At 43.2% G+C, this 17,508-nt stretch overlaps 2 protein-coding genes across 5 annotated transcripts; both read left to right on the plus strand.

Moving 5' to 3' along the window:
- Positions 1-2,082: 2,082 nt before the first annotated feature.
- On the plus strand, positions 2,083-3,537 carry atp5if1a (ATP synthase inhibitory factor subunit 1a). Its single transcript, XM_064983999.1, has 3 exons — positions 2,083-2,232; positions 2,675-2,787; positions 3,268-3,537. Exons 1-3 carry the CDS (start codon positions 2,161-2,163, stop codon positions 3,407-3,409), a joined length of 327 nt encoding a protein of 108 aa, XP_064840071.1. The 5' UTR covers positions 2,083-2,160; the 3' UTR covers positions 3,410-3,537.
- Positions 3,538-3,983: 446 nt separating this feature from the next.
- On the plus strand, positions 3,984-17,508 carry LOC135552406 (heterogeneous nuclear ribonucleoprotein R-like). 4 transcript variants are annotated; one of them, XM_064983996.1, is made up of 11 exons: positions 3,984-4,143; positions 4,850-5,042; positions 5,169-5,287; positions 5,434-5,541; positions 14,328-14,441; positions 14,661-14,837; positions 15,111-15,246; positions 15,350-15,555; positions 15,680-15,829; positions 15,921-16,042; positions 16,152-17,508. In XM_064983996.1, exons 2-11 carry the CDS (start codon positions 4,880-4,882, stop codon positions 16,750-16,752), a joined length of 1,896 nt encoding a protein of 631 aa, XP_064840068.1. In that variant the 5' UTR covers positions 3,984-4,143; positions 4,850-4,879; the 3' UTR covers positions 16,753-17,508. The 4 variants fall into 4 exon arrangements, with proteins under 4 accessions (XP_064840068.1, XP_064840067.1, XP_064840069.1 ...); XM_064983995.1 differs by having other exon boundaries at positions 4,877-5,042; XM_064983997.1 differs by having other exon boundaries at positions 3,986-4,048; positions 4,877-5,042.

Raw genomic sequence — 17,508 nt, forward strand, 5'->3', positions numbered from 1 at the left:
CTGCCGTGCCACTGTCCCCTATACTGGCGCAGCTGGCAACAAGGTTGATGCCTGGTACTGCCGTGGCCTTGCCACTGTCCCCTATACTGGTGCAGCTGGCAACAAGGTTGACACCTGGTCCTGCCGTGGCCTTGCCACTGTCCCCTATACTGATGCAGCTGGCAACAAGGTTGACACCTGGTCCTGCCGTGCCACTGTCCCCTATACTGGTGCTGCTGGCAACAAGGTTGACACCTGGTCCTGCCGTGCCACTGTCCCCTATACTGGTGCTGCTGGCAACAAGGTTGACACCTGGTCCTGCCGTGGCTGTGACACTGTCCTCTGAAGTCTCTCTCCTTGTCGCTTTCCCTTTCACCACCCTCTCCTAGAAAATAAATAAGGTGTTTGCCGTACTCCTAACTACCAGTACCCAGAACTACACAATTAATCACAACAGCAATACCATTGCCTTAAACAAATCTTAGTTCAGTCACCAGTTTGAGTTGAGAGTGGGGGTATCCATGGCATTTTCCAATTATGTCCCTATTTTACAAGTCAAAAAAATGTAGAACCTTTCATAATGTTGCCAAACAAAGACTCAACAAACTTACCTGAGACTCCCTGTCTCTGTCAGTCTGTCCCTGCCCACCTGTCCCCAGCTCTGCTGTCTGTGTGCCCTCTGTTGCCTGATCTGCCTAATGACATCATTGCGAAACGTTTCCAATAGCATTTCACTTATTTCTAATGAACATTTTATCAACTAGTCTTAGGCTACTAGGGTTCTTGCTTTGCGTTTTGGTGTACTGAAAAATACTGTCTTTTTACCTTTTTCTGAATTTTTTCTACCTGGCAGGCTGGCTAGCTGCACAAACACACACACACACACAGTGTGTAGGTTATTTACAGTAGAAGATGGGCTTTTATCATTCTATATGGGCTTCGATCTAAAAGGTAGCTAGCAAATGTGAAACGGATTGCAGTGACAAGAGTTGACAGCTGTATGAGATCCTGAGTTCACCATTTACACAACATATGCTGCAACCTTTTGTAATTTTAATATAGTTTGTTTCATATTGGCTGGCTTGCAACAATAGCTGAATTTGCAAAGCTAGCGAGCACCAATTCCATTTCTGTGGTGTTTGCTATAATCTTTGCTATTGTCAGTTTACTCCAAGATCAGCACACGTGCTTCAAAGTCAAAGCGACAATTTAGTTTTGCAACTAGACCATTAAAGATATTTAAGACAATGGTAGAAGAGTGTAGTTCTGTTCAGTTGAGAGTTCAGTTTATCGCTAACCTTATCACAGGGACTTTGAAGCACTACAGCTGCATGCTGATCTTGAAATAAACTGACGATAGCAAAGATTCCATCTTTGACGACGCCACTGAAATGGAATAGGTACTAGCTAGATTAATAGTTCATGTTTGCCCGCTAGCTCTGCAAATGCAGCTAGTGTGTGCGTAAACCCTGCCAACGTAAATTTAAAAGACATTGCTATGGCGCGATTGACTGGATTTACCTCACGTCAGTTAAGAGCATTGAGTGCCTATCAGAAAGTAGATACGAACCCTCTGTTCCCTGCCACACAAGGAACTGGCAGTGGATCAAACCATTGTGAGACAAAGGGCGGGGGTCACAATCTTTTGAAACTTAAAAACATGCTATTAAGTGTCTATAATCAGCACAAGCGCTTTCGTGTGTATTATTAATATTATTGAAATTACATATTTATGTTTACAGTGATATATTGGGGGGGACAAATCATATTTTTCCCAGGATGGGGGGATCGTGTCCCCCCTGGGATTTCCGCCTATGCCTGTAAGTAAGCATTTTACTGTAAGGTCTACTTCACCTGTTGTATTCGGCGCACGTGACAAATAAACGTTGATTTGATTTGAAAATGTAAAAAAAATGTATTCGCTACGCGTCTGTATTTGAATTGATATAATGTGGATTTGTTTTTTTGTTCTCTTATTTATTAGTGTAATTCCTTTGGCTGTTCTGTTTATGTTTTGCATGTTAATGTTTAATAAAAAATAAAATATTAAAACAAAGATTCCCCACACTGTCGCTAGATGGCAGCAAATCGTTTCCCCAGCCACTCCCACACAGTGAAATTGCACATTTCCGCATGTGAAAGTACACAGCGAAGTACTTTCTGCGTAGTTGAGAAATTGTAATGGCGAGGCTACTATTAAGATCCAATTTTCGGGGCTTCTTTGCCACCCAGTTCAGGATGTCATCCGACCAGGTAAATGTGATGAGGCAATGGTTAATTTAGTTGCAGCTCCCATAGTTAGTAAGTAGCCTAACAGGACTGATAGCGATTTCCTCGAAATAATCCTTGTACTGTTTGTCTTCTATTGATCCATTTTATATTACAAACGTTTGATCATGTTTCCGTTTAATTGTTTTGGTTAACGTGTAGACCAGCCAAGACAGCTTGAACTGTAGCAAGTAACTCAATAGGTGGCAGTGTTGTATATGTTTTGTCAGGAAATAATAAAGGGGATTTGGAACGTCTAGGACGGTTGGACCACCATGAAGGCGTAGTCCAACCATGGATGATGTCTAATAAATGCTATGTTACATTTAACCCTCTCTTTCCATAATATATATTCAGGTGTGTGATATGGTCAGGTATTAGACCTTACCTCAGTGACATGTTTTGATATATCTCTCCCTCTCTCGAGCTGGGTGAGCTGGGCAAAGGAGCAGGAAAGGGAGGCGGTGGAGGAGGCTCGGTGAGGGAGGCAGGTGGTGCCTTTGGAAAGAAGCAAGCTGCAGAGGAGGAGCGTTATTTTCGGTAAATGGATTATTTTTGTAACCTGGATGTCACATACACATGGTTAGCAGATGTTAATGCGAGTGTAGCGAAATGCTTGTGCTATTACTACTACGTTTATGAACCAGTCTATCCATTTTGGAGGAAGGTATACATAGCTCTTGCCTTTTGACTCCAGTGGATAAAGTCTGATCATAGTAAAGAAGAATCTCTTTCTCGCATATTCCCTCATGTTAAGCCCACTTGAACGCAACCCAGAGGGGTGTATTCATGTCGTCTTGCAATGGAAACGTTTACCATTTATGAATCAAAAGTATCGAAACTGGGAGGGGCCTACCCTTCCCTGAAACTGGGAGGGGCCTACCCAAAACGGTTCCCATTTTGAGTAAATTGTTTGTTGCAAAACATTTTGCAATAAAGGGCATAATGAATACACCCCTGGTTTCATTTTTGCCTCATTAGAGAAATCAACCAAACTTTTCTCTCCCTCTTGCTCCTCAGTCAGAAGGAGAAGGAGCAGTTGTCTGCCCTACGGAAGCACCATGAAGAGGAGATTGACCACAGCAAGAAAGAAATTGAGCGTTTGCAGCGTGAGATTGACCGTCACAAGGGCAAAATCAAGAAACTGAAACATGATGACTAAGCTCAGTCTTCATTCACACTGCTTACATTAGGCCAAATATCACCCATTTGCCTGATTTTGTGTTTGTAGGCAATTGTATAATAGTTAAATTCAAAACAATAATAAAACACTAGTTGTTTTCCAACTGGGAGAGTTTTTTTGTGTGATTACTTTCAATACCACTGTAGAATGTTTATCTTGAAATCGGGCACATTTATTATGACAGTTGAGTATTTCATTTCAGAGGTGCCATATTTTTGAAAGTCTTGAATTTGAACTGCACACATTCAGCTGTGACAGGAGGACCAATCAAATCAAAACCAGTTCTAACATTGATTACAATAATCACATCTCTTCCTCATGCATTTCAAATAAATCTGATGTCCATCGACAAGCTCTCATAACGAAATCGGTACAGAATTTGTTTTCACTCATTCTGTTCAGTATGTTTATGCTGTAATTCAATCACAACATTGTGCAGGGTCGAAATGCGAATATGTTCTCATTATGAATTTGGGACTTCTTATTGGTTGAACATCATGTCAATCTGACTAACCACTTCGATTGGTTACGATTGTAAGAGACTATAGTTAGGTTGATGCGTAGTTCTGCGTCGCAGAGTGGTGCTGGCGTTTTGCGAGCGACTGGACAGTCTCGTGGGTAGATTCAACCATACTATTCATATTGGATAACTATTTTGGTTAATTGTTGCAAAATATAGTTTTTCGATACCGTTATTTTCTTGGAGAAGATAGGTAAGCGTTTGCGAATTATTCGTGTTTCACCTCTTGGCGGGTGATTTGTTTGAATTCTGAAAGGTGTCCAACAAGCTAACAAGGCCTTTAGCCAACCCTGCTAGTTAACGTTAGCTATTTGCTCGGCTAAGTTTATGAACTTTGATACAGGGTTTTGTGTTTTTTTTTATGTTGGTATTTCTAACTCTAAACGTTTATTTTTGTGTTTGTAAATATTCCAAAATCTGGATTCAGTCGCATTTGTCTAGCTATGTAGCTAATAACTAGCTAGCTATTGGAAGGGGCGGGACGGTGCTAGCCAAAAAATACACACCACCAGCCAAGCTAGCTTCAACAACTAAAAAACTGCTCGCTGAACCAGCTAGTGTAACCAGCTACTGTTTTTGTTTACTGGCTGTTGGCGTTCGCTAGCTATCGTGCCTGCAATATAAACTTACTGTTCACTTGTCCCCAGGTATTTCAGCTTTCAGACCTCAATGGTTGCATGCATTAAAATTAATAGTTCTACTTTTCTAATGGATTTATATCTTTGCCAATGTGAACTAGCTAGCTGAACTATTTAGAATATAAGTTACTATTGCAGCAGGACCAAATGTAAACCAAGTATGTTACAAAAGTTTGTTCCATACAAGTTACTAGTGTCTTGATCTGTAAAGGCAGCTGAAACAAATATGTTCTAATGTGGAACATTCTAACTGAAATCCAGTTTTTGTCTTGTCTATTTTCTCTCAAGAGAATGGCTGCCGACGAGGTGAATGGTAGTTCTGCCCAGGTGAGGGAGGAAGAGGAGCCTATGGAAGTCACTGCCGAATGCGAGCACACAGAGAACTACCAGACACTAATCGATGCCGGACTGCCGCAGAAAGTGGCAGAGAGTCTCGACAATGTATTCTCAACCGGTGGGAAATCTGTCAAACAATAGCTGAGTCTAATCCATTTTCCAAAGAAGCGTGATGTTGCTCGAGGTTCCATGAAGTGAAGATAAGCCAGGTTGTAATGGTAGGGATCTGTCTTGTTACCACCAGGGTTGGTGGCATATGCAGACCTGGACGAGAGGGCCATCGATGCTCTGCGGGAGTTCAATGAAGAGGGAGCGCTGTCTGTACTGTTGCAGTTCAAAGAAAGTGACCTGTCCCATGTGCAGGTGAGTAACAGAGGAAGCAGAATGAAAAAGTATGAATTCAAGTCAGTTTGGATGATGAATCAATAGTCTTAAGAAGTTGACATGGATGGGTCTATACATCTTCCTCTGCTCATAACTCCAATACTGTGCCGTGGTTTGCTTTCCAGAACAAAAGTGCTTTCCTTTGTGGAGTCATGAAGACTTACAGACAGAGGGAAAAGCAAGGAAATAAAGTACAAGAATCCACCAAGGGGCCTGATGAGTCCAAGATCAAGGTAAAATTTATATTTTTGAATGTTGAGTCAGTTGCTTAGATATAACCTGTTCTGTGTGTGCAGGGGTTAAAATTCTATGTCACTGCGACGGATTTCCATCATATGGATTCTGGAGAGCATTTTTGACCCACAATTAAAATCTCCAGGTGGGCTGGTTTGGCAATGACTTAGCCTAATAGGCCAACAGAAGCATGTCTGTTCTACAGAGAGAGAAAAACCCTAAATGTATTTTTTATTTTCTCTGTTATACTCTGTATTGAACTGACATGCATGATTGTTTGCTGATGTTCAGATAAAGGGAATTAAATAGTTTTATAATGCGAACCACCGTGGCAAAGCAATTCAAAGCCTATAATTTATCACTCACGGTGTAACTCTTCAGGGCTGGGTTTCCCAAAACGGATGGACGAAAGAAGGCCTTAGTGCGACAATGCGTCTGTGAAACCCAGCTCTGTTCTATTTTTTTGCCATGTAATGTTATTAAAGCAAAATCTGAGAACCCTGTAGTAGAATAGTTGACCTATTTACCTAGTCTGCTTGTTGTGTGTTCAATATGGGAGAAATATTTCTCTTGAGGCCCACAAGAGTTAATAATGTATTCCTACTAGAGGTCGACCGATTAATCGGAATGGCCGATTAATTGGGGCCGTTTTCATAACAATCAGAAATCGGTATTTTTGGGCGCCGATTTTAAATACATAAACAAAAAAAATATATATTTTTATACCTTTTTTATTTAACTCGGCAGGTCAGTTAACAACACATTCTTATTTTCAATGACGGCCTAGGAACGGTGGGTTAACTTCTTATGGCTGAGATCCCGTTACTGGGAGCGATATAACAACATCCAGTGAAAGTACATGGCGCCATATTCAAAAGAACAGAAATCTCAAAATTAAAATTCCTCAAACATACTTGTATTTTATATAGTTTTCAAGGTAGTCTTGTTGATAATCCCACCACAGTGTCTGATTTCAAATAGGATTTACGGGGAAAGCACCACAAATGATTATGTTAGGTCACCAACCACTCACTAAAATGCACAGCCAATTCTACCAGCCAAAGAGAGCGAGAGAGAGAGAAAGCACAAAGAGAAAATTAATCACTAACCTTTGATAATCTTCATCAGATGACACTCATAGGACTTCATGTTATACAATACATGCATGTTTTGTTTGATAAAGTTCCTATTTATATCAGAAATTCTGAGTTTACATTGGCGCGTTAGATTCACTAGTTCCAAAAACATCCAGTGATTTTGCATAGCCACATCATTCAACAGAAATACTCATCATAAATGTAGATGATAATACAAGTTATACACATGAAATTGTAGATATAGCTCTCCTTAATGCAACCGCTGTGTCAGATTTCAAAAAAACTTTACGGAAAAAGAAAACCAATCTGAGACGGTGCTCAGAAGTAAAAACACCACAACTGCAAAGATGGCGTCAACATAAACAAGAAATTACATGATAAATATTCCCTTACCTTTGATCTACATCAGAAAGCACTCCAGGAATCCCAGGTCCACAATAAATGTTTGATTTGTTCGAAAATGTCCATTATTTATGTCCAAATACCTTCTTTTGTTAGTGCGTTTTGGTATACATATCCAAACGCTAATTCTGGTCAGCGTTCTATCGGACAAAAAGTGAAATTACCGGTCGAAGAATCATTTCAAACTAAGTACAGAATCAATCATTAGGAATTTTTTAACATATAGCCTCAATAAAGTTCCAACCGGAGTACTCCTTCTTGTCTTCGTGAGCAATGGAACGCAAGTGACCACCACGAGGAATAAACATGATCAGAAAATGGCTGACTGCCAGACAACTGACTGATTCTGCTATCATTCACTCCCACAACATCATAGAAGCCTCATCATTTCTATTGATGGTTGACATCTAGTGGAACCCCTAGGCAGTGCAACATCATTCATATCTCAAGGGGATTTCATTGGGGACTCTGAATACATACAAAGCTCAGATTTCTGACTTCCTGTTTTGATTTCAACTCAGGAATTTGCCTGCCATATGAGTTTTGTTATACTCATAATCGGTCAACCTCTAATTCCTACAAGCAGACGATGCACAAATGTTTTTAAACAGCAATTGGGAGGGGGAGAGCACTTTTGAAAGCCACTTTGGCCTTTGTTAAGAAAGAGGGGATCCCGGCTTTCCATTGCCACCATGTTTATTTCTTTACTCATACAATTGCGCGTGCCATCGTAAAGAAAATTGCTGTTACAACCGGTTGAATGCATTCAGTTGTGCAACTGACTAGATATCCCCTTTCCCTATCTGAGTGACTCAAACATAACAAAATAAATGGGGACCTGTGCCATGCCAAATACTCCTGAATGCCATATTTTTTAAAATCTTTGATTCTCCCTGACTGTAGTTTTTATTTGGGTGATTTATTATTTCTCAAACATGATCTTAATACACAACATGACCAAAAGTATATGGACGCCTACTCGTCGAACATCTTATTCCCAAATCATGGGCATTAATATGGAGTTGGTACCCCCCCTTTGCCTCTCCAAAACTGTTAACACAAAGTTGGAAGCATAGAATCGTCGAGAATGTCATTGTATGCAGTAGCCTTAAGATTTCCCTTCACTGAAACTAAGGGGCCTAGCCCGAATCATGAAAAACAGCCTCAGACCATTATTCCTCCTCCACCTAACTTTACAGTTGGCACTATGCATTCGGGCAGGTATTTTTCCTGGCATCCGCCAAACCCAGATTCGTCCGTCAGATTGCCAGATGTTGAAGCGTGACTAATCACTCCAGAGAACGCATTTCCACTGCTCCAATGGCGGCAAGCTTTACATCACTCCAGCCGACATGTGGGATTGTGCATGGTGATCTTAGGCTTGTGTGCTGCTGCTCGGCCATGGAAACCCATTCGTGAAGCTCCAGATGAACAGTTCTTGTGCCGATGTTGCTTCCAGAGTCAGTTTGGAACTCTGTAGTGAGTGTAACTGAGGACAGACGATTTTTACGCAGCCTATAGAAAAGTTTGATCATATGCACATCCTTAACATAGGTACTGGGCTAGTAAAGAACAGATAGGTTAAGCTACCAATGCACCTCTTTGACTACGCTTCGATCTGAAACAGATCTTCATCCGATCATAAAACATAGTGAATTGGGAGCTAGCTTGTGTGGCCAACCACTTTGCGGCTGAGTTGTTGTTTCTCCTATGTTTCCACTTCACAATAACGGCACTTAAAGTTGATTGTGGAAGCTCTAGCCGGACAGAAATATTATTAAAACACTTGTTGGAAAGGTGGCATGCTATGACTGTGCCATGTTGAAAGTCACTGAGCTCTTCGGTAAGGCCATTTTACTGCCAAATAGTTTGTTGATGGAGATTGCATGGCTGTGCTCAATTTTTATACATCTGTCAGCAACAGGTGTGGCTGAAGTAACCAAATCCACTCATTTGAAGGGGTGTCCACACCATTTATAAAAGTGTGCGTATATAAGTCCTTCATATTTTCTACGTACTTTATCTGGTTTTAGTCATTTAAGTTTACACAGAACATTTTTCTATGCAGAAAAATCCCTGGGATGTGGTCCAATGGGGTAAATGCAGATCGACCAACCCCATGCTTCAGCATAGCCACTATGCCACATCAGTTGGGCTACAGTTGATAATGTTTATTGCTAATGGCACATCTGATAATATAAACTCAGCAAAAAAAGAAACGTTCCTTTTTCACGACCCAAATAACTTCACAGATCTTCATTGTAAAGGGTTTAAACATTGTTTCCCATGCTTGTTCAATGAACCATAAACAATTAATGAATACGCACCTGTGGAACGGTCGTTAAGACACTAACAGCTTATAGACAGTAGGCAATTAAGATCAGTTATGAAAACGTAGGACACGAAAGAGGCCTTTCTACTGACTCTGGAAAACACCAAAAGAAAGATGCCCAGGGTCCCTGCTCATTTGCATGAATGTGCCTTAGGCATGCTGCAAGCAGGCATGAGGACTGCAGATGTGGCCAGGGCAATAAATTGCAATATCTGTACTGTGAGATGCCCAAGACAGTGCTACAGGTAGACAGGAAGGACACCTGCACAGGATCAGTACATCCAAGCACCACCCCTGCGGGACAAGTACAGGATGGCAACAATAACTGCCCGAGTTACACCAGGAACGCACAATCCCTCCATCAGTGCTCAGATTGTCCCCAATAGGCTGAGCGAGGCTGGACTGAGGGCTTTACGCCTGTTGTAAGGCAGGTCCTCACCATACATCACCGTCGCCTATGGGCACAAACCCACCGTCGCAGGACAAAACAGGACTGGCAAAAAGTGCTCTTCACTGACACGTCGTGTTTTTGTCTCACCAGGGGTGAGGGTTGGGTTCACGTTTATCGTTGAAGGAATGAGCGTTACACCAAGGCCTGTCCTCTGGAGTGGGATTGATTTGTAAGTGGAGGGTCTGTCGGGGTCTGGGGCGGTGTGTCACTGCATCATCGGACTGAGCTTGTTGTCATTGCAGGCAATCTCAATGCTGTGTGTTACAGGGAAGACATCCTCCCTCATCTGGTACCCTTCCTGCAGGCTCATCCTGACATGACCCACCAGCATGACAATGCCACCAGCCATACTGCTCGTTCTGTGTGTGATTTCCTGCAAGACAGGAATGCCAGTGTTCTGCCATGGCCAGCGACGAGCCCGGATCTCAATCCCATTGAGCACGTCTGGGACCTGTTGGATCGGAGGGTGAGGGCTAGGGCCATTCCCTCCAGAAATGTCTGGGAACTTGCAGGTGCCTTGGTGGAAGAGTGGGGTGACATCTCACAGCAAGAACTGGCAAATCTGGTGCAGTCCATGAGGACATGCACTGCAGTACTTAATGCAGCTGGTGGCCACACCAGATACTGGCTGTTACTTTTGATTTTGACCCACCCCCCTTCATGGACACATTATTCAATTTCTGTTAGTCACATGTCTGTGGAACTTGTTCAGTTTGTCTCAGTTGTTGAATCTTGTTATGGTCATACAAATATTTACACATGTTAAGTTTGCTGAAAATAAACGCAGTTGACAGTGAGAGGACGTTTCTTTTTTATTCTGATTTTATATTGTCCTGCTACTAACCGTGTTAATAATATATCTGTGAGAATATCCAACAGGCTTTCTAAATTAATGTTTTGTTTTCAAATATTGTAAATTGAGTTAGGAAAAGTGCCATTCTTGAACATGGGGTGAGACATTTGTTTCTAATTTGTAAATAAATCCAGTTTGTTATTTAGAAATATTTCTGTTTTTTTAGAGGGAGAAAAACCAAACACCTACAGTCATCTCATGGGTCTCCCAGTTGAAGGCGGCAGGGGTATTGAACCAGCATCTGTAGCAACACAGCATGCACTTTTTTAGACCATTGTGCCACTCAGGCACTGTACAACATGACCGGTCGGGAGTGGGCTACAGTAAGAGCAAAATAATCCTAATAAAAGAATAAGAACCTTAGTGTAACAACAGTTTTAGTAAGTAATACTGAAGATGTGCACAATTATCAGTTTCTATTTAGGTTTATGTCGTCCATTCATTGTCAGACACAGCAGAACCCAAAAGCATAGTCACTGCTCTAACTCCTCCTTGCGCTGGTCTGGAGCAATGAAGTGCTGACGCAGGATACTGTACTAAACCACATATTACCTCTTAAGTCCTGCTGCGTAAGTTCGCAACTTCTAAAGGAGGAACCACTAGCCTATTGCTATGTGTGCATTGCTGAGCTCATATTGTGAAGAAATAGCCTAGTAGTTTATCAATCCTTTTAGGCTAAATGTTCTGATCTGTTGCATCAGCCTCGTTGCTTTTAAAAGTGTTTTTGCTATACACTGGTTGTATGAATTTGAAATGTCGTTCAACAACTGTCCCAGTCTGTTTTGGAATATTTATTTCTCGCACAGAATGACAAGCTGACCAATAGAATAGGTCAACTTTTGTATTATCGGGTATAGTAGAGTGACACAGGCTAGTGCTTTTGCTGTTCGTTACTCATCTTGTTGGCTTAGAAAGTAGATGTGAACAGTTCTAACGTCTTCAATATGCACCTCGGGGGGCTTTGAAAGTCAGGTCATGGCTCACAACACCATCATCCCAGAAACCCTAGACCCACTCCAATTTACATACTTCTTCAACCGATCCACTGACGACACAATCTTGATTGCTCTCAACACTGCCCTTTCCCACCTGGACAAAAGGAACACCAATGTGAGAATGCTATTCATTGACAATAGCTCAGCGTTCAACACCATAGTACTCTCAAAGCGCATCACTAAGCTAAGGACCCGGATACTAAACATCTCCCTCTATAACTGGATCCTGGATTCCCATCTGCCACGCTGATCCTTAACACGGGAACAGCATCAAGGGTGCATGCTTAGTCCCCTCCTGTACTCCCTGTTCACCCATGACTGTGTGGCTAAGCACAACTCCAACACCATTAAGTTTAGAGGCCTAACACCGTGTGTCGTCAGATCACTGACAACGATGAGACCGCCTATATGGAGGAGACCCGAGAGACCTGTAAGTGTGGTGCCAGGACAACAACCTCTCCCTCAATGTGAGCAAGACAAAGAAGCTGATCATGGACTACAGGAAAAGGAGGGCCGAGCACACACCCATTCTCATCAACAGGGCTGTAAGTGGAGCAGGTTGATATCTTCAAGTTCCTTGGTGTCCACATCACCAACAAACTATCATGGTCCAAACCCGCCAAGACAGCCGTGAAGAGGGCATGACAACGCCTATTCCCGCTCGGGAAACTGAAAAGATTTGGCATGGGTCCTCAGATCCTCAAGGTTCTACAGCTGCACCATCGAGAGATTCCTGACTGGTTCCATTACCACCTGGTATGGCAACTGCTTGGCCTTCGACAGCAAGGTGCTATAGAGGGTAGTGCGTACGGCCCAGTATCACTGCCCTCCAGGACCTCTATACCAGGCGGTGTCAGAGGAAGGCCCTAAATTGTCAGACTCCAGCCACCCTAGTCATAGGCTGTTCTCTCTGCTGCATAGGGTTGCACATTTTGGGAAATTTACAAAGTCCCTTCCACCAGGTGTCTGAGATATCAAATCTATTTATATAGCCCTTCGTACATCAGCTGATATCTCTGCTGTACAGAAACCCAGCTTAAAACCCCAAACAGCAAGCTATGCAGGTGTAGAAGCACGGTGGCTAGGCCAAGACCTAGAGAGGAACCAGGCTATGAGGGATGGCCAGTCGTCTTCTGGCTGTGCCAGGAGTGCTTGATTGCCATCTGCCTCCACCATGCCTGACAATGTGAGGGTTTGGGGGTGCTTTGGTGGTGGAAAAGTGGGAGATTTGTACAGGGTACAAGGGATCATAGAAAAAAGAAACCACTCCATTTTGCAAAGCTAAGCCATACCCTGGTGATGGTGCTTAATTGGAGCCAATTTCCTCCTACAACAGGACAATGACCGAAAGTGTAGGACCTATTTAGGGATAAAGCAGTCGGCTGGTATTCTGTCTATAACGGAGTGGCCAGCACAGTCACCAGATCTCAACCCTATTGAATGGTTTGGGAGCAACTTGACCACATGGTACCTAAGCAGTGCCCATCAAGCCAATCCAACTTGTGGGAGGTGCTTCAGGAAGCATGGGGTGATAACTCTTCAGATTACCTCAAATTGACAACTAGAATGCCAAAGGCCTGCCAGTCTAATTGCTGCAAATGGAGGATTCTTTGACGAAAGCAAAGTTAAGTACACAATTATTTCAATTAAAAATCATTATTTATAACCATGTCAATGTCTTGACTATATTTCCTATTCATTTTGCAACTAATTTCATGTGTTTTCATGGAAAACAAGGACATTTCTAAGTGACCCCAAACCTTTAAACGTAGCGTCTTTTATTTTGTAGTTGAACTCTGGATTGAATTGAACTTTTGAGGACTTCGCAAATGCTATATACCCCTAAATAGTATAATTTGAGGATATAACTTATAAAGTATGGTTCCATTTCATTTGCTCTGTTAAAGCTACCCTTTTGAAATGACTTTGATGGCAGTAATGAATATATGGAACATTTTGGGAGACCTGACCCATGTGAGTTAAAGATCTGTCATTCTCATTGAAATAGAGCAGTAGATCGTTTCTAAGCGCTATTGCATTTTTGCATGTCTTACTTTCAGTTTTGTACACCAGCTGATAGTACAATAGTTTTGGTTATTGAATATATATTTCATAGCGGTTTAGATGATTCTCTACATTTGCTGGTTTTGTCACAAGCTGAAATGAGGGGAACTGCATATTGCACTGTTTTGCAAGATCTGTCAATCAGTCTCACGATAGCACATTGAGAGTCGGTGACAAATATCAAAGCCAAATATGGATGGGCTTGGTTAACACCCTTCATGGGAGACCCAAATGGATAGCTGTAGAGACCAACTTTCCCATATGAGGTGCTTCCCAGCATATTGTTTTGTTCTTTCTTATAGTGGATATAACGTTGAAGATCTGACATGTTTGAAAGATGCAGATTCAACACTTTATACAAGGCTTATCTATGTTGAAAATTGGTAACCGTGGTGACAATCCTGTGGTTTTGAAGTTTCACCCTCAAACGTGGATTTTCCACATCACTGTTGACAAATTACTTTGAAACAATGTTGCTTTAACCAGTTTGTGCCCAGTGGGAAGTTTCCGTCATGGGATTTGAGGGCTTTGTGTGTGTGTGTGTCCAATCATGTGGTGTAGTGGTTATGCTGACGTCTACGTGTTCCCCAGGCTCTGCTGGAGCGGACAGGATACACCCTGGACGTAACTACGGGACAGAGGAAATACGGCGGGCCTCCACCAGAGGAAGTGTTCCAAGGAGCACAGCCTGGGATTGGAACTGAGGTAAAGCTGCCAGAGACGTAACATTATTTGAAAGGGTCATCGTGGCAAAGCCTTTGACGGATGTAGAGAAGAGAGGCATTTGAAAGACTGTGGCCCCAAGGATGTCAACAGAGACGTTTACAGCAACACTACAGCAGTCTTCCCCTGCTAAAGTATCAAAGGAGCTCATCTGATCACATTGTGGAACCCTCACTGATCTAGTCTCTTTTCTGAGTTCAGGTGTTTGTGGGAAAGATTCCCAGAGATCTGTATGAAGACGAGCTGGTGCCACTGTTTGAAAAGGCGGGCCCTATCTGGGACCTGAGGCTAATGATGGACCCTCTGTCGGGTCAGAACCGGGGATACGCCTTCATCACCTTCTGCGGCAAGGATGCAGCAGCTGAGGCTGTGAAACTTGTAAGTCCCTGCATTCAGTCAAGTCTTCATCTTCACAGAACCAAGGGTCTGGTTTCCCGGACACAGATGAAGCCTAGACCTGAACTAAAAATCACTTTCAATAGAGAATCTCGATTGAATGTGTTTGGTTTTTTTGTGGTCTAGGGCTAGGCTTAATCTGTGTCTGGGGAAACCAGCGCAAGATGTGATAAATTTCATTTTGGACCAGTCACAGGACCTTCTCCAGCTTCCATATCAACCCTGCAAAGCAATCTTTCCTCTTCTTGTTTTCAGTGTGATAACTATGAAATCCGGTCTGGGAAGTACCTTGGAGTGTGCATATCTGTAGCAAACAACCGCCTGTTTGTTGGATCAATCCCAAAGAACAAGACCAGAGAGAGCATATTGGAGGACTTTGGCAAAGTCACAGGTCAGTGAAAGTGTAGACACCCCAATTTAGGTTTACGTTGTTCTGTGGTTTATCATTAGTCAGATATCAGTCATGTGACGCAGGTCTCTCGTTCTTCCTCCAGAGGGGCTTCAGGAAGTGATTCTCTACCACCAGCCTGACGACAAGAAGAAGAATCGTGGCTTCTGTTTCCTCGAGTACGAGGACCACAAGTCTGCAGCCCAGGCCCGCCGCCGCCTCATGAGCGGCAAGGTGAAGGTGTGGGGGAACCCGGTCACTGTTGAGTGGGCCGATCCGGTCGCTGAGCCCGATCCGGATGTCATGGCTAAGGTGAGTCCTGGCTCGCTCGCTCTCACAATCCCACTCACTTTCATTTTTCTTATCTTACAATAAACTCTTTCTGCATAAACTGAGATCAATGTGGAGTTGAATTGTAATGTTTGTGTGTCATCAGGTGAAAGTCCTGTTTGTCAGGAAGCTGGCCACCCCGGTCACAGAAGAGCTACTGGAGAAGACCTTCTCTGCGTTTGGAAAGTTGGAGCGGGTGAAGAAGCTCAAAGATTATGCCTTTGTCCACTTTGAGGACAGGGATGCAGCTGTGAAGGTGGGTTACTCTCGGTAAAAACATACTCCTGAATTTTTTTTTTTTTTTTTTACCTTGCTTCGTATGTTAACATTTTTGCTGCTTTTCTCAGGCAATGGCAGAAATGAATGGGAAGGAGCTTGGGGGAGAGGAGATTGAGATAGTCCTAGCCAAGCCCCCAGACAAGAAGAGGAAAGAGCGGCAGGCTCATCGCCAGACCACCAGAAACCCAGGGTGAGGCCACGGAGAGAGACTGTACTTGACTGATTTCTGTTATCTATTTGAGTAGATCTCCCATCATGGGATTGCATTGAAGCTGATGTGTTGTTCTTGTATTCTGCAGGTATGATGACTATTACTACTACCCACCGCCACGCATGCCCCCACCAGGTAGGGGCAGGGGCCGTGGTGGCCGTGGGGGCTATGCTGCCTACCCCCCAGACTACTACAGCTACGAGGACTACTACGATGACTACTATGACTATCACGACTACCGTGGGGGTTACGAGGACCCCTACTACGGTTACGACGACGTGTACAGCATGAGGGGCCGTGGCAGCCGGCCAAGCAGGGGAGGTCCGCCCCCACCCAGGGCCCGCGGAGCACCACCCACACGAAGCCGAGGGGGCTATGCCCAGAGGGGGCCACCAATCGGCGGGCCCAGGGGTGGCAGAGGGGGCCGGGGGGGACCCTTCCAGCCACAGAGGGGCCGCGGTACCCGAGGAGCCAGGGGGAACCGCGGTGGCAATGTGGGAGGGAAGAGAAAGGCGGACGTCTTCAACCAGCCTGACTCCAAACGCCGGCAGACCAACCAGCAGAACTGGGGGTCTCAGCCCATCGCCCAGCAGCCCCTGCAGCAAGGGGCCGACTATTCCGGTAACTATGGTTACAGTAATGACACCCTGGAGTTTTCACAGGATTCTTATGGGCAGCAGTGGAAGTAGACGCGTCAATCATTATTTGGCTAAATAAAATTAAAAGACAGAAAAAAAACGTAAGGAGTTTGGCAACACTTTTTTTTCTTTTCTTTTTTTATCCCTCACGGGGAAAAAAATATTTCACTAAGAGAAAAAATGGACAGACCCCCAGAATTGGCACAACATGATTGGCTGGAATAGTATTTTGGACTGAAGATGTGAATGTAACCATTTTGCTGAATCATTTCTTACGGTTACATGTGCGTTTTAAGATAAACGCCCCATCACTTTTACCTTCTAACATTTTGTTTCTTTTAAAGCCAACAATGAGCATTTTAAATGTGGACATTAATTTTCAAAAGTCTGAGAGGCTGTTATTAAAATCATGATATTGCCTTGCAGGAAAGTTTGTCCAAGCCCCTCCCTCCCCTACCTGTGTTCCCCTTATTTCTGTTTTCTAACAGTAGCATAGGGACTTGCTTGTAAATAGTTGCTTATGGCTAGAGCTTCATATACATTTTTTTTGCCGTGATGGAGAAAATCCACAGAAGGAGAGAATGTAAACGTTTTGTAATGTTGAAAGTGTATGTCTAGCATTTCTAGAGGTAGATCAATTGTGTTTTTTAAAACTGATATTATTACATAACTTCCTATGTTTTCTTTAAACTTGCCCGTTAGAATTTGGTTTGGCTTACCTTAAAAGCCATAGCAGTTTGTTCTCGTGATGTTTGTATTTATAACTTTTACCTTTGTTCCATTTCAATAAAACTCAGTTGAGCATCA

This window comes from Oncorhynchus masou, chromosome 13, assembly GCF_036934945.1.
Source record: "Oncorhynchus masou masou isolate Uvic2021 chromosome 13, UVic_Omas_1.1, whole genome shotgun sequence".
NCBI classification, from domain to species: domain Eukaryota; kingdom Metazoa; phylum Chordata; class Actinopteri; order Salmoniformes; family Salmonidae; genus Oncorhynchus; species Oncorhynchus masou.

Excerpts from the sequence above, each read along its gene's own strand:
- atp5if1a (XM_064983999.1), top strand. The coding sequence starts at position 2,161 with ATGGCGAGGCTACTATTAAGATCCAATTTTCGGGGCTTCTTTGCCACC. Across the intron at positions 2,233-2,674 it reads TCAGGATGTCATCCGACCAG|CTGGGTGAGCTGGGCAAAGG; the intron begins GTAAATGTGATG and ends CCCTCTCTCGAG. Across the intron at positions 2,788-3,267 it reads GAGGAGGAGCGTTATTTTCG|TCAGAAGGAGAAGGAGCAGT; the intron begins GTAAATGGATTA and ends CTTGCTCCTCAG.
- LOC135552406 (XM_064983996.1), top strand. The coding sequence starts at position 4,880 with ATGGCTGCCGACGAGGTGAATGGTAGTTCTGCCCAGGTGAGGGAGGAA. Across the intron at positions 5,043-5,168 it reads CGACAATGTATTCTCAACCG|GGTTGGTGGCATATGCAGAC; the intron begins GTGGGAAATCTG and ends TGTTACCACCAG. Across the intron at positions 15,556-15,679 it reads ATCCGGATGTCATGGCTAAG|GTGAAAGTCCTGTTTGTCAG; the intron begins GTGAGTCCTGGC and ends GTGTGTCATCAG.